The 22746-nt window shown below is 41.6% G+C and overlaps 1 protein-coding gene across 7 annotated transcripts in view; it reads left to right on the top strand.

The window, feature by feature from the left end:
- The first annotated feature begins 5352 nt into the window (after nt 1-5352).
- Nucleotides 5353-22746, top strand: part of LOC308413106 (junctophilin-1-like) — a 64762-nt gene continuing 47368 nt past the window's right edge. For all 7 annotated transcript variants that reach the window (XR_013974670.1, XR_013974671.1, XM_080907896.1 and 4 more), the window contains exon 1: nt 5353-5947. Coding sequence is in view for 5 of the 7 variants with exons in the window: in XM_080907896.1 (XP_080764022.1) it covers nt 5569-5947 (379 nt within the window). In the remaining 2 variants the exon portion in view is untranslated. The remainder of the gene's footprint in view (nt 5948-22746) is intronic.

The following is a 22746-nucleotide window of genomic DNA, read 5'->3' on the forward strand; positions in this document are numbered from 1 at the left end:
CGCTTTCCTGACCTCAGCAGAGAGAACAGTCTGTTGTTGGGATGGCTGAGGTCCTTCACGATCTTCCTGGCCTTGGTCCGGCACCGCCTGCTGTAGATTGAGTGCAGGTCAGGGAGCTCGGAGCGGATGGTGCGCTCAGCTGACCGCACAACCCTCTGTAGAGCTCGTCTGTCCTGCATGGTGCTGTTCCCGAACCAGGTTAAGATGTTTCCCGCCAGGATGCTCTCTATGGTGCAGGAGTAAAAGTTCCTGAGCACCTTGGAGGGCAGTTGGAAGTCTGTCAAGCGTCTGAGGTGGTAGAGACGCTGTCGGGCCTTTTTCACCACGGTGTTGATGTGACAGGACCATGACAGGTCCTGCGTGATGTGAACTCCGAGGTATTTGAAGCTGTCCACTCTCTCCACTGGGCACTCGTTGATGACGGGGGTCTGGTAGTTCCTCTCCTGCTTAGTGCTGAAGTCCACTATCAGCTCCTTTGTCTTACTGACGTTTAGAAGGAGGTTGTTCCTCTGGCACCAGTTCTCCAGATTCCTAATCTCCTTCAGGTAGGCCGTCTCGTTGTTATCAGAGATCAGGCCCACCACGACGGTGTCGTCAGCAAACTTGATGATGGTGGTGGAGCTGGTAGTGGCCACACAGTCATATGTGTACAAAGAGTACAGCAGGGGGCTCAGAACACACCCCTGGGGGGCTCCAGTACTGAGAGTGGTGGAGGCTGAGACATGTCCGCCCATCCTTACTGCCTGTGGTCTGCCAGTTAGGAAGTTGGAGATCCACTGACACATAGATGAGCTGAGTCCCAGATGCTCCAGCTTGGTGGTGAGTGTGGAGGGAATTATGGTGTTAAATGCAGAGCTGTAGTCTATGAAGAGCATTTTAACATAATTCCCCCTTCTAGTGTCCAAGTGAGTGAGTGATGTGTGGAGGAGATGAGAGATGGCATCGTCTGTGGAACGATTTGGACGGTAAGCGAACTGTAGTGGGTAATTGATTACACTGGGCAGGGAACGGGCAGCACGGTGACACGGTGGTTAGCACTGTTGCCTCACGGCAAGAAGGTCCTGAATTCAATTCCACCATCAGGCTGGGGTCTTTCTGTGTTGAGTTTGCATGTTCTCCCATGTTTGCCCGGGTTCTACCCGGGTACTCCAGCTTCCTCCCAAAGACGTGCACTCGCGGATAGGGTTAATTGAAAAATCTAAATTGTATGCGGGAGTGAATGTGAGTGCGAATAGTTGTCTGTCCCTGTGTGTTAGCCCTGCAACAGGCGACCTGTCCAGGGTGTACCCTGCCCTGAAAAGGATCAGCGGAAGCGGATGGATGGATTACACAGCAGTGGGGGGTAGAGTTCATCACAGTAGATGTCTTTCTGACTTAGAAATATGGTATCTAAGCAGATTCTTCCTCTGGATGGCATTACCTTGGCCTCCAGTAACACTGTGAGGAACCTTGGAGTCATTTTTGACCAGGACATGTCCTTCAACGCACATATTAAACAAATATGTAAGACTGCGTTCTTCCATTTGTGCAACATCTCTAAAATTAGAAACATCCTGTCTCAGAGTGAAACTAGTTCATTATTACTTCTTTCATTATTATCAGGAAGTCCTAAAAACTCACTGAAAAGCCTTCAGCTAATCCAAAATGCTGCAGCAAGAGTCCTGACAGGGACTAGAAAGAGAGAGCAGATTTCTCCTGTTTTGGCTTCCTGTTAAATCCAGAATTCAAAATCCTGCTCCTCACATACAAGGTAAGTAAGTAAGTAAAGTTTATTTATTAAGCGCTTTTCACAGACAGGCAGTCACAAAGCACTGTACACAAATATTAAAATAAACAATACAATCAATAGACATTATACACAATGTAAAGGATCAAATGCAAATAATGCAAAGAATATAAAATGCATAGATCAACAAAAGGCTTGTTTGAACAGAAAAGTTTTTAACTGCTTTTTAAAAGAATCCACAGAGTCAAGCAAACGTAATTGTAGTGGTAAACTATTCCACAGCCTTGGTGCAACAGACTGAAAGGCTCCGCCCCTTTTGTCTTCAGTCGTGTATGGGGAACAACCAACAGACTCGGAGTCTGTGAGCGGAGACGGCGAGCAGCAGAGTATTTTATAAGAAGCTGGGATAAATAATCTGGGGCCATTTGGTGCTCTGTATGTTAAAACATGAATTTTAAAGCGAATTCTAAACTCTATTGAGAGCCAATGTAAAGAATATAAGATGGGAGTAATGTGAACACGCTTGGTAGAACGAGTTAGAAGTCTGGCTGCTGCGTTTTGTATTGCCAGGAGGTGAGAGAGAGTCTTAAATAATCAGGCCCCATCTTATCTTAATGACCTTGTAGTACCATATCACCCTATTAGAGCACTTCGCTCTCGCTCTGCAGGCCTACTTGTTGTTCCTAGAGTATTTAAAAGTAGAATGGGAGGCAGAGCCTTCAGTTTTCAGGCCCCTCTTCTGTGGAACCAGCTTCCAGTTTGGATTCAGGAGACAGACACTATCTCTACTTTCAAGATTAGGCTTCAAACTTTCCTTTTTGCTAAAGCATATAGTTAGGGCTGGACCAGGTGACCCTGAATCCTCCCTTAGTTATGCTGCAACAGATGTAGAACAGCAGTCCCCAATCCCCGGGCCACAGACTGGTACCAGTCTGTGAGTCGTTTGGTAGGAGGCCGCAAGTGTTGAGGCTCAGGGGTGAAATTTATGGTTTTCAGGGTTTTCAATCATTTTTTTATCATTATTGTTTTTGCCTTTTTTATCGTTAACTCTGTTTCCCTGAGTCTTTTCCCATGTGTTATGAATAAATACTTTTTTTGGGTACCGGTACTAGTTTTATTTTGTTGTATTTATCTGCGACACTGGTCCATGGCACAAAAAAGGTTTGGGACCGCTGGTGTAGCCTGCTGCGGGATACCCAAGACGTGTTGTGTTTAAACATCACACTGTATTGAATCATATCTGTTATTAACCTCTGTCTCTCTTCCACAGCATGTCTTTTATCCTGTCTTCCTTCTCTCACCCCAACCAATCACAGCAGATGGCCCCGCCCCTCCCTGAGCCTGGTTCTGCCGGAGGTTTCTTCCTGTTAAAAGGGAGTTTTTCCTTCCCACTGTCGCCAAAGTGCTGCTCATAGGGGGTCATATGATTCTTGGGTTTTTTTCTGTATGTATTATTGCAGGGTCATCTGTACAATATAAAGCACCTTGAGGCGACTGCTGTTGTGATTTGGTGCTGTATAAATAAAATAAAATTGAGTTGAATCAGATATGCTTAATTTTTGTATGTATATATGAAAGAGAGAAAGTCTGAAAGAGCTGCTTTGCTTCTGGGTGTGTGTTTTCTGTTCGTGGTCGCTGAACTGTAACAACTATGATTTCCAGAAGATGGCGCTGTTTGACAGAGCATGAATATGGGAGTTCATTGAGATGACTTCGGATACACAACAGGTAAAATGAAGCATAGTGTTGCTGCTTTATCGCACATGTTTGAGTTTATAAATGCAAATTGTTTACCGACTTTTATTCTGAAATAACCTGGGACAACACTCTATTTTTGCAACAGTTTTGTTTTAAACGAGATAGCAAAGAGTTAATTGGCCTTGAAAAATCAAGACATCACAGTCACATTGATGTGTGTGACTGTACTAGTAATACAGTCACACACATCAATCATTTTCAATGAAGAAGGAGGAACATGAAGTTAGCATTCAAGTAGTTTAGGACCAAAGTTCTGTGAAAAATGTATTCCAAAGTCAGTGCTTTAGGAATTAAAAGGAAAAGTAGCAGCCAGGTGCCGAATGATAATTAAATAGACTTGAATCATGTATCCTCTGCAAGTGTGACCACCTTTATAAAAGCAGACTTTCTTGCTGGTCTGGTGCATTCAGGTATGTGTTGTGAATGCAATGCCAGATTTTCTCCAGGAGTGGACATCCTAGAAAGTTTACCCCAAGTTCAGATCAAGCAATGCTTAGAAAAAATACATTAAAAAAGGGGGGGGGGGGGCAGCTAAATCTCAGACTCTACGGGTTTTAGTTACCATGATAAATGTGCAGAGTTATGACAGTGCAATCAGAAAAACACTGAATAAGTATGGCTTGCTTGGAAGTGTTGTGAGAAGAAAGCCTCATCTTTTGAAAAAGAACATGACAGCACAGCTTACATTTCTCTAAAGTTGCATGTGGAGAAACAGCAACCACTTCTGGTCATAGTTTGGTCATAATGCACAGCACCACACTTGGAGTACATTAACTTAAACACGTCATAGCACCTCTCAAGCATGGTGGTGGAGGGGTGATCATTTGGTTTGATTTACTGTCACAGGGCTTGGGCACCATCTTATTTAGTTGAGTATGAATTCTATTTGGACAAAAGGATCCATGAATGTGAGGCCTGTCTGACAGCTGAAGACTGGGCCAACGGGACGATGATCCCAAGAAAACCAGCTTATCTCAACCAGATTAGCTGAAAAATAATCATGGTGTCACAATGGCCCAGTCAAAGTCCATACCTCAACCTAACTGAAGTGTTGTTGCAGGACCTTGAAAAGCTGTGCATAAACGAATGCCCCCCCAGACTACAATGTACTGAAAAATACTTATATTCCTCAACAACAGTGTGAAAGATGAAGTCAGACAGCAAACAATTACTTCAAGTTATTGCTGGTTCTAGAAGTCACTGAGTTATGGAATGTAATAGTTTGTCACAGTACTCTATTTAGTCACGTGAGAAACTCCAGGTCCACAAACACATGCATCTATCCATCCATTTGAGTAGCTTCTCAGCTCCCTCTGAGCAGAAGAATGCAGAGCACTGCATCAGCTCAAGATTATCATCTATATTAAGTGTATGCTTAAGGTTCTGTATGATCAGTGTTCATTTGTAATTTTACTGCAGCCTTTGTTACCAGGATTTCATCCTTTCGTGTTAGCCCTTTACTAGATCACAAGCTATCTGAACTAAGTGACACAAAAATAAAACTGAGGAATGAAAAGAATACTGTTTTTGACTTGGGAAGAAACAAAATACGATATTTAGGGAATATGCTGCCTTTTGTTTCACATTGTTTATAGCGTAAGTTATGTTACTAAAGTTATATATAACTAGACATTAATAATGTAACGATGTACAACTTGAAAACTATGAAGGCATTCCTGAATGTTTATGAATATTGAAGCGTCCCAATTAATTTTACCTCGTGTAATCAGATTCGACCCACGCAACAGGTTGTGGTATTATTTTGAAAAGTCAAACAGGAAGCAAAGTACTATTTGATCACTGACAGCTTTGAGCTAAATGACTTGTGAGAGACGAGTGGGGGAGTTTCCAGTACGCGGTATGGAAGCGGCTGTGGCAGCAGTGGCGACTGCTTCCCATCCTTCCACGTCCCTCTTTCAAATCCCGGCACACCGCTGCCGGTACACGCCGCTCCTTCATATCTCCGCCTAGAACTCCTGTTCTGACCTGGACTACACTGTCAGTCTTACATCACTTTTAACAGCAATTCGCAAAATCGGAACGTCACTGGAAGCTACAGAGTAACACTTACCCTCAAGTTCTGAATGACGGGCGGTCGATTCGACTTTGATGATGGGGGGACCTACTGCGGAGGGTGGGAGGATGGCAAAGCCCACGGCCACGGTGTGTGCACCGGACCCAAGGGCCAGGGAGAGTACTCTGGCTCCTGGTCGAACGGTTTCGAGGTAGTTGGCGTCTACACCTGGCCCAGTGGGAACACGTATCAGGGTTACTGGGCGCAGGGGAAGAGACACGGGCTCGGGATTGAAACCAAAGGGAGGTGGATTTACCGAGGAGAGTGGACTCATGGGTTAAAGGGCCGTTACGGAGTCAGGCAAAGCGTAAACACGCCGGCCAGGTACGAGGGTACCTGGAGTAACGGCCTGCAGGACGGGTATGGCGTGGAGACGTATGGTGATGGAGGTAAGATAAAACGGTGCACAGGTGTTGACTGTTCTTCAACCAAACTCCCAGAATAACCAAAGCACCCTTTTCTTCTGTACAGTAGTTTATCTTACACACTATGATAACGAATTTGTGTGTGTGTGTGTGTGTGTGTGTGTGTGTGTGTGTGTGTGTGTGTGTGTGTGTGATGTGACAGCACACTCTGGAAACCCCCACCTGGCCTGATCAAAGATACACCAACCAGCCCTCACGTTGAACATAAAAAACAACTAAAATGCTAATATTTAATTGTTAATGTGGCCATAATGTGTCCTCTGTGATAGAACTACTCACATGCATGTAAAACAGAAGTGGCCCATGTGTCCCTGAGCCCATCATGGATGTTTTGCGGCTGCTCTGAAAATGGGGATTTTAAATGGTGGCAGTCGTTTCATTCTAACCCAAATCAAAGGGTGATTAAAGGATTGCGAGGGGACATCAGGTCACACATAATGTTTTTGTCACCATCAACTAAAATGCTTGTGCTTACTAGTGATGTTCCTAGCCACTAATTTCTTTGTTGACTAACCTACCAGTGTAAAACTAAGGAACACTCAGTGAGTTAAATGTGAAAGCTGTTTAATAGAATATGTCAAAAACTGATAACAAAGCCGTTTTAAATCACTGATCACGTTCTTCAATAATGAATCATGCTGTGCCTTATCAATGTTACATGTTATATTTCTGTGAAGGTTCTCAGTCATCCAGGTCATCGTAGTCTAAGGAGCTTGGAGAGACTTCTGGACTTCTGGGCTTCTTTAAATTGCTTGAAGACATTAGGGGGTCCATTGTCCCTCCCACAGGGCTTAAATCTGGGACTCTCCACCATTTGACCCTAGATCTGAAGAAGCTTCTCGGATGAGAAGTGAAACGTCTTCAAGCAACTTAGAGAAGTCCAGACGCTTTTCTTTCCAAGCTCCTTAGGTTACATGTTATACTCCAGACGATGAAGAAGAAAAACACTTAAAACAAACAGATGTTAAATATGAAAACATGTTACTACAGAAGATGTTCACGTATTACTAAAATATGACAAATTAACCACTGAAAAACTCATAAATTGTGACGGAAAAGTGTGCCATGCATTATGAATGATGGACGATGTTTGAAAATCCATGACAACCGTTTTGCTAAACATTAAAAATAACAACGCAATAAATCATCCTGCCATTTTCTTCTGCTTATCTGAAGAAAATTATCCCTATACCACACCTTCTCATTTAATGTTTTTTTTTTTACTTTCATGTCTATTTACATTGTAGATTCTCACTGAAGGCTTCAAAACTGTGAATGAACACATATAGTAGGGGTGGGTTTTGATTATCGATTTATCAATTAAAATCACTTCTAGCTTGGATAACGATTCATTAAAATCCTGAATTGATTTTTTTAATATAAATTTATTTTACTTCATGCACAGCTCTCTAAAAATCTGTTTTCTGCATTATTCGCTTGCTTACTACGCACCAGTCTACCGTAGTTTACAGGCTGTCGGCCGCTGGTTTTTTTCCTTTTACTTACTTCTGACAAGAAAGCCTCATTTCTGCTGTTCAACACTGAACAAATTTAAACTTTTTAAAATTGAAAAACTCTCAGCTGTGTCTCTAATAAAACCTCTGTAACTTTGCTCTGCTTCACTTCAGCAGCATCAGGTAACGTTCATATGTTGATTAATGGTTTTCTTTCGTTTTTGATGTACTGCTGAATATTTTTATAAAATCCCAGAACAGGAAAATCACCTTCATGTTTTTCTATGTTTTATTCTCAGTTACTTTGACACAAAGGCCTCTGCTGTGATGCTCACACCTTTGGTAAAGTCTCGCAAGTGTCAGTTTTCTTTTTATAGATATAAAAATATGGAAATGTACTGATACATGATCTGAATTATACTATTTCTGACTGTCTGAGGCAAAATTTCCCCGAATTGAATCGAATCGATTCAAGAAATCAGTGACGATACCCAGCCCTAGTTTCTAGTTTCTAGTCACCCTTGCATTATTTAGTCTACCAGCCTAAATACATGGCTTGGCTTCTGTTTCATGACTATTTACATTGTAGATTCTCACTTAAATTATGTAGTAAACAAAAGTGTGAAACAACTCAAAACATGTTTTATATGTTAGATCCTTCCTAACAGCCGCCCTTTGCTTTGATTCCTGCTTTGCTCACTCTTGGCGTTCTCTCCATGAGCTTCATGTCACCTGAAATGGTTTCCAACAGTCTTGAAGGAGTTCAGAGGTGCTGAGCACTTGTTGGTCCTTTGCCTTCACTCTGCGCTCCATCTCATCCCAAACCATCTCCACTGGGTTTATGTCAGGTGACTGTGGAGGCCAGACCATCTGGTGCAGCACTCCATCACTCTCCTTCTTGGTCAAACAGCCCTCACACAGCCTGCAGGTGTGTTTGGGGTCATTGTCCTGTTGAACAATACATGATGGGATGGCATGTTGCTGCAGGATGCTGTGGTAGCCATGCTGGGTCAGTGTGCCTTCAGTTTTGAATAAATCCCCAACAGTGTCACCAGTAAAGCCCCCCACACCAGCAAACCATCAACTCCATGCTTCATGGTGGGAACCATGCATGTAGAGACCATCGTTCACAAAGACACGGCGGGTGGAATCAAAGTTCTCCAATTTGGACTCATCTTGTGTTTCTTGGCCCAAACAAATCTCTGCTTGTTGCTTTTCCTTAGTCGTGGTTTCTCAGCAGCTATTTGACCATAAAGGCCTGATTCCCACAGTCTGCTCTGAACATGTAGAGATGTGTCTGCTACTGGAGCTCTGTGTGGCATCTATCTGGGCTCTAATCTGAGCTGCTGTTAACTTGTGATTTCTGAGGCTGGTGACTCGGATGATTGTATCCTCAGCAGCAGAGGGACTCCTGGTCTTCCTTTCCTGGGGCGTCCTCATGTCAGACAGTTTCATCGTAGTGTTGATGGTTTTTCTGACTGCACTTGGGGACACATTCAAAGTTTTAGCAGTTTTCTGGACTGACTGACCTTCAGTTCTTACAGTAATGATGGGCTGTTGTTTCTCTTTAATAATAATAATAATAATAATAATAATGGATTGGATTTATATAGCGCTTTTCAATACCACTATTCATTCACTCTCACATTCACACACTGGTGGAGGCAAGCTATGGTTGTAGCCACAGCTGCCCTGGGGCAGACAGACAGAAGCGAGGCTGCCATATCGTGCCATCGGCCAGAGGGGCCGATGGCACGATATGGCCTTTACTTAGCTGATTGGTTCTTGCCATAATATGAACTCTAACAGCTGTCAAATAGGGCTGTCAGCTGTGCACCAACCTGACTTCTGCACAACATAGATGATGGTCCCAACACCACCAATGAACCCTGACAGGCTCACCTGTGAGGCGAAACCATTTCAGGTGACGACATCATGAAGCTGAGAGAAGGCCGAGGGTTTGCAGCTGGGTGGCTTCTTTCTTGAATCTAAATTCTAAAACATATTTCGAGTTATTTATCTTTTCTTTTTTTGCTACATAATTCCATACATGTTGCTTGATATATTTGATGTAATTAGTATATATCTACATATGTACATATATTGTGCATATATAATGCATGTGTGTGTAATCATCACAGCTGCACAGAAAGATTAAATTGATTAAGTGCTTGCTGCAATCTTGGTGTTGCTGTTTAATGCTAAAGCTGTGTGTTAAAACTGATAAAATTAAAAAGCTTGATTTTTGTGTCCACTTCTGACACCATTGATTGATTGAATCTTTATTTTGAACATGTTGAAAAAGTATAAAAAAAATAGAATTAAAAGAGACAAATGAACAAAGCAAACAAAAGGAAAACGAGCAACCACAACTCCAAATAACGTCCATGTTCAAAAAGGAGCAGGAAGAAGCATAAGCTTATTTAATCCCACCCCTTTTCCACTATCTAGTATCAATAGACTACAGAAATACCTCCTTGCAATTACATTATATGTTATGTGTAATTTTTTTTTAATATATACACATATATGTTTCTATCTATCCATACATACGTATATACACACATACGCACATATACACATTTACAATAACCCCATTAACACCTCAAGGATACACAACCTGCAATTATATATATATATATATATATATATATATATATATATATATATATATATATATATATATATATATATATATATATATATATATATATATATATATATATATATATATATATATATATATATATATATATATATCTCCCCATACCAACAAACCCGTGCATGCGCACACACATGAAAATATTAGACAAGAACACCCTATCAAATCTTTACCTTTTCCCTGTACCCTGTAAAAACCATATCCTTAAACCGCTTTTTAAACTGCGCCATGCTTGGACATTGCTTCATATCTTTACTTAGCCTGTTCCACAGCTTCACTCCACACACAGAGATGCAAAAACTTTTTAATGTTGTACGGATACGAGGATGTTTTAAATTTAATTCCCCCCTCAAATTGTATCCCCGTTCCCTTTTAGAAAACATTTTTAGAATATTGTCAGGAAGCAGGTTATTTATTGCTTTATATATAATTTGTGCTGTGAGAAAATGAACCAGATCTGTGAATTTTAGAATTTTTGATTTTAAGAATAGTGGATTTGTATGATCTCTGTAACCAGTTTTATGGATTATCCTTATGGCCCTTTTTTGTAATATAAAGATTGATGATAGCGAACATTTGTAAGTATTGCCCCAAACCTCTGCACAGTAATTCAAATACGGTGCAATCAGGGAACAATAGAGAATGTGGAGTGATTTGTGGTCCAGAATGTGTTTTACTTTACTCAAGATTGAGACACTTCTTGAAATTTTGTTATGTATATGATTTATATGAGACTTCCAGTTTAATTTATCATCTATAATCACACCAAGAAACTTATGTTCAAGTACTCTTTCAATTTCCACACCATCTACTTGAATCTGCACTTGTGCATTTCTAAGGGAATTCCCAAATAAGATAATTTTAGTTTTACTTAGATTTAGCGATAGTTTGTTCCTGTTAAACCATTTTTTAATTTTGCACATTTCTGAAGTAATTGTATCCAGCAGCTCCTTTAGATTCCCCCCAGAACAAAAAATATTTGTGTCATCTGCAAATAATACTAATTTTAATATATCAGATGCCTCACAAATATCATTTATATAAATAATAAATAATTTTGGACCCAGTACAGAGCCTTGTGGAACACCACAAGCAATGTCCAAGCATGATGAGGAATGGACACCCAGCTTCACAAATTGTTTCCGGTCACTTAAATAATTAAATAAATAAAAATAACCATCATGCCACAAAACGAGAGTTGGAAATCCATTAATGTTGTTGCTTAATTTTATTGCTTGAATGGGCATTGGTGATAAATCGCCTACATATGCAACTGAAATCAAATCAGTATAATTTGTCAGCTCAATTTGTAATTCTTATATGGCACTTTGATATTTCAGAAGGCCTTCTGCTTCTAGATTATGATAGTTTTTTTCTGTAAAGCGGATGTAGGTGGTATTATGAAAGGAATATAATGAAAGACTGGCTCAATAGACCTAAATGACAGAAATCATAACAGTTTTATAGTTATGTATACAGTTATTCATAGATCTTACAGAAACCAGTCTAGTCTGGTGTTTTCAGTCGGACTCTGGAGGCTTATGCCTCATTGCAAAGTAGCTGCTTGGAGTTATGTTTGGCCATCCAACAGACTTCTCAGTGTCTCAAGTTACTTCAGTCTTTTAAAATAGAACATCCTGACATTCTACAGCTGAAAGTACCAGTGCCACAGCTCTCCTAATCAGGCTACATAGCTAACAGTTTTTTCACTTAATGTCAGACACTGGTCGTAGTTTTAGAATCGCAAAAACTCCCAACTGTCAAAATCTTTTCTTAGACTCAAACATGTTAAGAGAAACATACAGTTATTTGTCTCCAGTTGTGCTTATTGTTCATTTTTTGACTTCAAGACAAGCTCCAAAGATTGCACAGGGTGTAGGATTTGGAAACGGAGCAGAGGATTGAAAATCAGCATGTATTGGAACTCATAGACAGTTAATACATGCAGCACAATAGCACACTATACTCGGTAAATGCAGGGCAGCACAGTGGTTAACTTTTTTCTTTATTATGATTGTAAAGAAATCTAAAATGGAATTAGGTTGCACTTAACAATGAATATAAAAATATGTTATAATATAAATATATTTCTTTCATTCACGCACATTAAACATGGAAAACAACACAAGACCACCAAAATGCATATTTTGATTTATTCCTGTAATTACTGCATGTTTAGTATATGAGGTGTGCTTTCAGTTCACTGTTCATGATGGTAGTGACTTTAAGGTAAAGACTGTTGGTGAATCGTCTGGTGCATGTTCTAATCGATGTTGTCCTGAAGTTGACAACAAATCTTTTTTCTAACAGCGGGAGATGAAGATGTCTTCCAGGACAGGCAGCTGGTTTGTTTGTCTTTTTGTGTGCTGCAGAGCTGCTCCCTTACTATAACAGAATGGCATAAGTGCAGACACCTCAGTGGAGTTCTGGTAGAAAGACACCAAGAGATGCTGCAAGAGATTTACTTCTTGAGCAGTCTAATGGGGGCATTATGCTCACTGTGTCATGGGTGTGTCGTGATGATTTTGACCTCACATGTGTCGCCCACAATCCTTGTGGTGCATCGGCGGATCATGCTCCGCTCGCTTTCTGTAACCCGGGTCTTTGTGCTGCATCCACCGCAGTAAGCCGAAGACACGACTGTACAATCGTGTCAGTTTTTACCACCATTTTCTTTCCAAGCTCCTCGGACCACCACGACCTGGGTGACTGTGAACCTACACAAACAGTCAGTTTAGTTATTGTTTGCAAACTGTGTAGTTTTGTTTTATTCGATTTTTAATTGACTTGAACATTTTCTTTGTGCTTCACCTTTTTTTTTTCTGGAGAAGACTTTTTCAAGAATACAGATTGGTGTGTGTTTTTTCTTTTTTGGTTCAGTGTTTTTCTGTTTTGCCACCGTCATTCAAAGCAAAGGTGCAATTAACAAATAAAGTGGAAGCGACTGGCAACAACAGCAACTCAGCCATAAAGTGTTAGGCCACATGAAAGCTGTTCTACCTGCAAAGGGTGGGCCGACATCCTATTAAATCATCTGGATTAAGAATGGGTTGTCGCTCAGGTTCATATGTGTGTGAAGGCCAACAAGGAAATTCTTCTGCAGAATATAGTGTAGATTAGAGTTGGATGTGTCGAGACCAGTCGTGGTCTCGAGACCACTTTTACGTGGTCTTGGTCTTGTCTTGGTCTCGACGGACTTTTGTCTTGGTCTCGGTCTTGGTCTCGCTGTTTCGGTCTTGCGGTCTCAAATCGACATAGTGTTCGGGAGATTTGGAGTCAACCATCAGCAGAGCGGGGGGGTGGCTTACTGGGCTTAAGCCCGGGTCATTTTTTTCAGAAGCATGGGGTCTTTTGGAGTGTAATTTGTTAGCTAGATGCCTGACTGACAACTGTATAAAACAAAAATAACACACGAAGCACAGAGCGCACCGTCGTAAATTCCCCCTAATTTTGGTATGATCCGAGCTCAGGCACTAGGCGACTGAGCACAGCACCCATGTGAGTGAGGGGGGAGAAGCTGCTGCCTGCGAGTTTGCTGCAGACAGAGGAGAGCTTAAGTTTGACCAGGTATCAAAGCAAATCATTCGTACTGAACTAATAATGTAAATATGACGGTGTATCACGAAAGACTTTGATTAAACTGATCACTTGGTTGCGTTACTTGCTCTTCGAGTGAATCAACAAATGGATAAATAAAAAGCCGAACAGCAATGCTGATTTTTAGAGAGTCTTAGCTTACACTTCATATTTTCAGTTGTTTCCCTCCACGGCTAAACAAACTCTAAATCGGTTTCAGTTGTGTACTGATGAACACAACAATGGACATAAGGAGCTTCTTTCAAAGAAAAAACTCAGGTAGATGTTATTTTATATATTATGCTTTGGATGTTGTTCAGTATATTTCTATGCAAAACAAGAGGGATTTCAATACACAGCAGTATATCCACAGCTGAAACCAGATATTTACATACACTTTATGGAGAAAACATAAAAACTTTTTTTTACTGTACAACATCAATTTAGAGTAAACTTTTGTTTTAGATAAATAAATGTTGAAATATCTTTTGAATTAGTTAAATGTCAGAATAAAGAGAGACAGAGCTTCTATTTTAGTCACTTTCATCAAATGTAGGAGTACATATACACTAAGTTTATTGTTAATTAATAAGAAACTCCAGACGATTCCATTCTGAGCTGAAGAAGCTTCTGATTGGTTAGTAGAGTCCATGTGAGTAAATTGGTGGCACAGCTGTGGATGCATATAAGACAAAACACAGAGCCTGTTTCTGTGACATGGGAACATCAAGAGATGTCAACCAAAACACCAGGAAGAGAACTGTGGAGCTCCATAAGTGTGGCTCAGTTTGAATACAATTTGGTGCCATTTACAATTAAGAAATACAGATAGTTTCTCTCTTTACTCTTAAAGTTAACAAATGTGTTTTTATATTTATCTAAAAAATAAACATTTAGTCTGATTTGATGTTACAATTAAAAAAGTGTTTGTGTTTTGATCTGAAGAGTAAATATCTGGTTTCAACTGTATATTTGATGACTGTCAGCACAAAGAGGAACAGAGAGAGAGGGAGAGAGAGGGAGAGAGAGGGAGAGAGAGGATGAGGACAGAACAGAGATGAATAAGAGCAGGTGAGACTCACATGTTAGTCAAATGGTTGTTTGCCAAAACTCATCAGAACATGTATCTCGTACCTAGTGTTTCTTTTTAGGTTTGTTACTTTTCAAATTCTATATTTATTAAGTTATGCAGCTTGTTTGCACAACAAGGCTAAATAATTATATAAACGTTTCTCAATCTAAATAGTGGACTTTGGTAGAATTAAAAAATAAGTGTAGTGCAGGTCTATGATGATTTTTAGTGCTGCTATCATCTAGTTCTGATTCTGGTTCTGTCTTGGTTAAGTCCTCAGTAGTCCTGATTTTGAACTGTTGTAGTCCTGTTTTAATTCCGGATCAGTTCTGGGTCTGGTTGAATTGGGGTTTAGTCCCTGTGTCTTGATACAGCCCCGACTTTGTTCTGCCTTGCTGCTTAATTAAAAAACTAGTTTAAGGTGTCCTGCATATGTATATAGAATAGCATCTGGCTGCAGTTTAAAGACTTTTTTTGTCTCGGTCTTGGTCTTGGTCTCGTCTCGGTCTTGGTCTCGTCTCAACTTGGTCTTGGTCTTGTCTTGGTCTCGATACCCTCTGGTCTTGGTCTTGTCTTGGTCTCGGATTAGGCGGTCTTGACTACAAGTCTAGTGTAGATTAGGGAATTTAAATTGATGTCCAATACTGATAAATTGTTGCATCCTAAATGTTATGGGGCCATTTGCCTTCAGATGGAGCACTGTTGTTTACAAACATAAATCTGCTAATTTAGACATGAACACTATTAGAATGAAAGAGCAATTTAGTTTTCTCCGAAGGGTGGGTGGGCTGTCCCTCAGCGACACAGTGAGGAGTTCAGTCATTCGGGAGAGGTTCAGAGTGGAGCCCATACTCCTCCACACCCAAACGAGCCAGCTAAGGCTGTTGCCTCGTGGGCACGGTGTTTCAGCCGGGCATGCCAGTTGGACCCAGAACACACTGAAGAGATTGCATCAATCAACTGACCTGGGAAAGGCTCAGGATTTCCTCGGATAAGCTGAAGGAGGTGGGTGAGAGGGAGGCCTGAACTTTCCTCCTTCGGCTGCTTCCCAGCAGCCTGACATCAGATAACTGGAGGAAAACCCTGAATGATTTATTGATCTGTTATTTCAGATTTTAACTTTCACTGAAGTGGTTTTAATGAAGTTTCGTACATCATTCATAAAGCATGGCTCAATGTGCTGCACTTTTTACTTGCTGTTCAGTTTTTTGGATGTTGATTTGTCATATTTTAGTAATATGTGAACGTCTTTTGTAGCAACATGTTTTCATTTACATGTTTATCACATCATATTCAGTTTAAGTGTTTTTCTTCTTCTTTGTCTGGAGTATAACCTGTAATATTGATGATGCGTGATGCTGCACAGTTAAGCAACTGAAAAATGTGATTAATGGTTTCAAATGCCTTACAGTCTTTGACATTGTCCACTAAACAGTTGTCAAATTTAACTTAATGTCTGAGTGTTTCTTAGTTTTAGACTACTCAGCTAGTGTAGCAGTCCCCCGGACCAAGGAAGAAATAGAGAGAGCCTCGACGGGTGCAGTAATTTTTACTTTGAGATTCATTCAGAATCTAACAGTGCGCCAGGTGCGCCAATGCACCGTGAAAACTAAACAGAAACACAAAATACATTTTCTTAGACGCTTATTACAAATATGAACTCAAATAAAGCAGAAAATACAACAAAATATCAATTAAGCAAAGAAATACAACTTAAAACATGTACCTCGCTCCGCATTCCAAGGGCTGCAAATTGTTCGTTTTGCTAGAGTCCGGTATCACGCTGCTTCACGCTTCATTGAGAGCTGCCTACTGGGACATGTGCGCCACAAAACCGGTCTGAGCTGGAAGTGCAGCTTGCCGCTAACTAAACAACAGAGCCCTCTACTGGACACTACGCGTAGCTGTTCAGGCTTAGATCAATAAACAAAACTGGACCTTTACACTCCCACCAAATCATGTATAATAAACAACATTCTTTACATGATTTCCAGCTGTAACATATGGACATTACTACAAGTACGAACACAATTTCAAATACATCATCAATAAACTTTCGCAAATACGCCTGATGTGACAGTATTGATTGAAACATCAATTAGTTATTTTCTAATAGAACTACAAGCTTTTGAACAGGTCGCTCAACTACGTGAGGTTTGTGTGCTGTTCCCTGCTTCTTTATTAAGCCTCGATCGACAACTTGAAGCTTGACTCTGCAGACCAAACCGTCATCTTCTTCTGGTGCTTCAACCACTCGAGCCAGTTGCCACTGATTTCTGGGAAGCATGTCTTCTTTGATAATGACTATGTCATTGACTTTAAGATTTCGGCGTGGTACGTGCCATTTCTGTCTCGTAGATATGTTCAGAAGGTACTCTCTTTTCCATCTACTCCAAAACTGCTCAGTGAGATACTGGACTCTGCGCCAACGTTTCCTTGCATATAAGTCCTCTTTCACAAACTTTCCTGGTGGAGGCAGTGCAACCTTTGATTTCATCAATATGAGGTGATTTGGAGTTAGAGGTTCAGGAGATATAGGATCATTGATTCCATCGATGCTCAGTGGTCGACCATTAACTATAAACATCGCCTCATAGAATAGAGTTCTTAGAGAGCTGTCATCCAGCCTGCCTTGGCATTGAGCAATGGTGGCATTGAGAACGTTGCGGATGGTTCGAATCTGTCGTTCCCACACACCTCCGGCATGGCTAGCAGATGGGGCATTGAAGACGAACTCACACTGTTTATTGGCAAGGAATGCTTCTAAGGCATCCATGTCACATTGTTTAAGAGACTCTCTTAGCTCATTTTTGGCTCCAATAAAGTTTGTACTCTGGTCACTGTACAACTTACAAACAGCTCCTCTTAAGCTGATGAAACATCTCAGAGCGTTGATGAAAGAGTCAGTAGAAAGATCCTCAAGCATCTCAATGTGGACTGCACGTGAGGAAAGACATGTAAAGGAGTCCGTATCTTTTATGCTCTTTGCGACCTTGTTTTGTGACAAATGGTCCGAAACAGTCCATTCCACAATACACGAAAGGATCTGAGATTTCAACTCGTTCCTTTGGAAGTTCAGACATGCGTTGTTCTTCTGGTGAACGTCTTAGTTTTCGACATTGAACACATTTGCTTATTAGTTTTGCAACCTCCTTGCTCCCACCAATCACCCATGAGAGTTTGGCTTCTACCTTGATGACAAATCTGTGCATGAAAATGAGCAATGATCAACTTTGTAATGTGATGGTCTTTCGGGAGGATGATGGGGTGCTTAAGTCCCTGACAGAGTGTTGACTTCTTCAGTCTTCCTCCAACACGGAGAAGTCCTTGATCTAGTACTGGATCTACTCTAAAGAGGGGACTTGAACTCGGAAGGTTATCTCCCACCTTCAACACTTCCATCTCTTGAGAAAAGGCCTGCTGCTGAAGGAGCTTTATTATTGTGTCAGCAGCTGTTTTCCGTTCATCTACTGTTACAAAGTTTCCATACTGGGCTTTGCTGGATCTCAATCTTTTTATCCTTGCAACCACTTTAAGGAGCATTGACCAGCTTGAAACCCTTGATAAACGGCTGAGGATATTGTCTTGTTCACTTGTTTGAGTTGTGAGAGCTTTGACTGCTTTGACTTCTGGATCCCCTACTAACAACACAGCTGAGGGGCTGGGTGCATATGAAATGCCATGTTCCCACAGAAACTTTGGACCAGACAGCCAACATGTTGACATGATTTCTGATGCACTGAGCCCTCTAGAGGCGTAATCTGCAGGATTCTGAGCTGTGTCAATGTAGTGCCACTGTCTGGGATCTGTAGTTTGCCTAATTAACTGAACACGGTTGGCGACGAAGACGTGGAACCGTCGTGCCTCATTGTTAATATAGGCTAAGACTACTTGGGAGTCAGTCCAAAAGAACTCTTCATTAATGCACATCTGAAGCTCTGCTTTTAGCATGCTGCTCATTCTGGCTGATGTGACTGCGGCTGAGAGTTCTAATCGCGGGATACTTGTGACCTTGGTAGGTGCGACTCTTGCCTTAGCCATAACAAGACTACAGTGGACCTTCTCGTTGCTGAGGTACCTAATATAGGAGCATGCACCATATCCTAAATCACTAGCATCACAAAAGTGGTGCAGTTCCACCTTTACAATGTCTGTTAGTTCTGGTGGGTGGTAACATCTAGGCACTGCAACCGATTTTAGTCTTTCCAACCCATCTTTCCAGTCCTCCCACCGTGAGCGTAAGTTGTCAGGAAGGGGGTCATCCCATTCAATGCCTCTGCGACACAGTTCCTGTAGGATACCTTTGCCTCTTAAGGTGAAGGGAGCTACGAACCCTAGTGGGTCGTACAGGGATGAGATCACTGACAGTATGCTCCGGCGAGTAGGAGGTTGGTCCTTAGTGTTTATTTTGAAACTGAAAGTGTCATTTTTGATTGACCACTGGATGCCGAGCACATGGCCTTCAGCTGTTGTGTCAGGTTTGAGATCGAGCGGTTCTGTGGTGTCTGCTCTGTCTGAGGGTTCCAGCTGGGAAAGCGCATCACTTTGGTTTGAGTTGAACTTGTGCAGATGTAGACCGCCAAGTCTACAAATTGCTTGTGTTTCGGTGATGAGTTCTTGTGCCTCTTTAACTGATGGGACACTAGTTAGACCATCGTCTACATAAAAGTTCTGTTCAACAAACTCTGAGGCCTTAGGATAGTCTGCTCTGTACTGTTGTGCCAAATATTTCAGGCCGAAATTAGCACATCCAGGGGATGAACTGGCACCGAATAGATGTACAGCCATTCTGTACTCTCTGGGTTCTTTGTCTAATTGTCCATCCTGCCACCACAGAAATCTCAGATAGTTGCGCATGTCTGGACAAACAGAGAACTGGTGGAACATCGATATCACAGATTATGGCTACATTTTCCTTTCTGAAACGACAGAGTACCCCCACCAATGAGTTGATCATATCTGGACCTGTGAGAAGAGTGTCGTTTAATGAGACACCGAGAAATTTTGCTGAACAGTCAAAGACAACTCTTAGCTTGGCTGGTTTTTTCGGGTGATATACCCCATGGTGTGGGATGTACCATGCAGTCTTGCCTTCAGACAAAGGAGGTGCTAATTCTGCATCACCACTGCTCATAATGTCTCTCATAAAGGAACAGTAATGTTCATGATACTGTTTATCAGCCTTTAGCCTTTTCTTCAGATGTTGCAGTCGGACTGTGGCTAACTTCCTATTGTTGGGAAGTGCTGGTGGATCATTGCCCTTGAAGGGAAGCGGCATCTCATAGTGCCCATCTGGTCTTTGTTTTATTGTATCACTGAGGATTTGTATGAAGCGAACATCATCCTGTGATACATACTTATCCTCATAGTTTCTCTCATTAAAGTCAGTCTCTAGGACTTTGAGTACATCTGTGGCTGATGGTATGGGCATTTCTTTGACTGTGATCCTGTGCACATAACTCTGGTTACCTTCTCTGTCTAGGTGAGGATTACCAGAACCAATAATACTCCATCCTAGTAGGGTTCTTTGTGCGAAAGGTTCGTTTATTTTGCCTGTGACGATCTCTAGGGGGGCTAGTGCTGATGGGCAATCATAACCAATCAATAGACCTACTTCACAGTTCTGCAATGGCTGTAACTTGTTAGCTAAGCCTTCGAGGTGTGGCCACTGAAGTGCAGTTTCCTTGGTAGGGATATGAGACTTGTCAACTGGGATAAAGTCACGAGAGTAGACTTGTTCTATTCGGACACGAGTCTCAGAATCAAACCCACGCACCTGTAAGTTGTTGGCAAGTTTACTTGCAACGACTGTGTCGACGGAAGTCATGGTGCTAAGCTTTAACTGCACTGGCTGGGCGTCTACATTTAGTTCTGAGGCCAAATCCTCTAAAATAAAGGATGAGTCACTCTGGGTGTCAAGCAGGGCATATGTAAGTATTTCTTTCTCAGGCTCAGATGCAACTGACACAAATACTGGTACTATGCTGGATGTGGAAGATGGTTTCCTTGTTAGTGCATGAGTCATAACATTATGCACTTCCTTGTTTGCACCTTCATCTGGGGATTTAGAATCCTCAGTTTTCTTTTCTTTAGGTTCATTCACTCTTTCTGTGTGTAGACAGGTGGGGTGACGCCGACCACACTTACTACAGGAGTGACGTCCTCTGCATTCTTTGGTTACATGACCCCTCCTCAAACACCCAAAGCAGAGACGATTTTCTTGAATGAAAACTTTCTTGTCATCACTAGTTTTCGCTGCAAAAGCAGGACACTTAGCTATGCCGTGCGATTCTTCTTTGCAAAACAAACATGGGGGTTTAGGTCTAGAAGTAGATACTGGGATTGGTGGAGACTTTGGTTGGATGGTAGTACTGAGTGCCTTCGCTCTTTTAACGTGCCGCTCTTCTGATGCCCTTTCGTTTATTAGGAATGGTGAGGCAACAGGATTGCAAACTACTTTAGCTTCATTTTGTATGAACTTTGTAAAGCGAGCGAAGTTGGGGTAGTCTTGGCTTTTGTCTAGCTCCTCCACCACAATGCGGCTCCATCTCTGCACTATCCACTCAGGCAGTTTTCTTAGAAGCTTGTGATTTTCCTCACAATCATTAAGGATCTCTAGGCCTTTGACTTGAGGGATAGCCTCTGCACAGCTTTGGAGAAAATCTGCAAACTCCCTCAGTCCTGTAGGATCATTGGCAGCTATTTTAGGCCATTTTGTGAGTTTAGCCCTAAAGGCTCTTTGGATAACAAATGGGCTGCCATACCTTTCCTCTAAAACGCTCCAAATGCCTGCGTATGCCTGCTCACTGTTGCGGAAGAAATATCCCTCTACTGCCTTTCGTGCTTCACCTGCAAGATAGCTCTTTAGATACAACATTTTCTCACACACAGTTAAAGGTTTGTCACCAATTAGTGCCATAAAGGATACCTTCCAATCCATAAACTTTAGGGGGTCGCCACTAAAGATGGTGGGCTCAGGTACAGGAAGCCTGTTTAGGGTAAGAGAGCTGGCGAGGGCTTGAACTAAGCTAAGTTCTTCACGTTCTGGAGTAGTATTGTGAGGTCTAAATGTTGGTGCTTGTGGATTTAAAGAGAGCCGTGGTGCGCTGTTGGGGAGATTTGCGGAATTTTCTAAGTTGTAGCAGGACACTTGATCATGACTTTCAATGTCATTTTGAGCGCTAAGGGCTCTTACTCGTGCAGCTGCTACTTTCACTTCACTGTCTGCCTTTAACTGTTGAAGTTTAGTCTTTTCCTCCTCCAACTTTGCCTTTGTTTCCACTTCCTTTATTTTCCACTCATTTTCCATTTGGCTGATCTTGGTTTCCTGTGCCAATATTTCTTGTGTGGCCTTTGCTTGTTCCACTTTGGCTGCAAGTTCAGCTTCTGCTTCCACCTCACGACTGCCAGTAGAATCTGCCTTTGAGCGTGCAACTGAACCCTGCGGGAACGACGTTTCAGTTTTTGTATCACCAAACACAGAACCATAGTCCCTTTTGTTTAACATCACTCGTACTCTTTCCTTTTCAAGGCGATCGTTAAAGAGCTGATCGATATTTTCCTGTCGTTTAGCAACAACTTCACAAATGTCAGTTGTAAGCACTGCACAAGCATCCATTCGCTTAACAATGTCGGGCGTCATGGATTGGCTGCGGCGAATGGGTTCATAATGCTGTTGTACTACAGCGTGCTTGTCTCTTATGTCATGACTGGCATTGTTTAGCTCTTCAGGTGAGCAGAAAGTTTTCAGCTTTGTTCTGATTTCTTTAGCTGCCTTCATCCAAGTGTCATAAGCTTTGTTAAATGCCTTCTCATTTTTCTTTGCCTCATATTCCTGCATTTCTTTACCCTTGTCAGTTAAATGCCTTTCACGATTGCTGGATCTTACTCCTTGTTGCTCTGAGTCGTCGGCTTTTTCAGCAGCGTTCAACATTTTGTTACTGCAATGTGTATGTTGCTCTATGCGATAACGTCTGGACTTAAACTTATGTGAGTGTTA

Source organism: Rhamphochromis sp. 'chilingali' (assembly GCF_963969265.1).
Source record: "Rhamphochromis sp. 'chilingali' genome assembly, chromosome: 16".
Classification (NCBI taxonomy): domain Eukaryota; kingdom Metazoa; phylum Chordata; class Actinopteri; order Cichliformes; family Cichlidae; genus Rhamphochromis; species Rhamphochromis sp. 'chilingali'.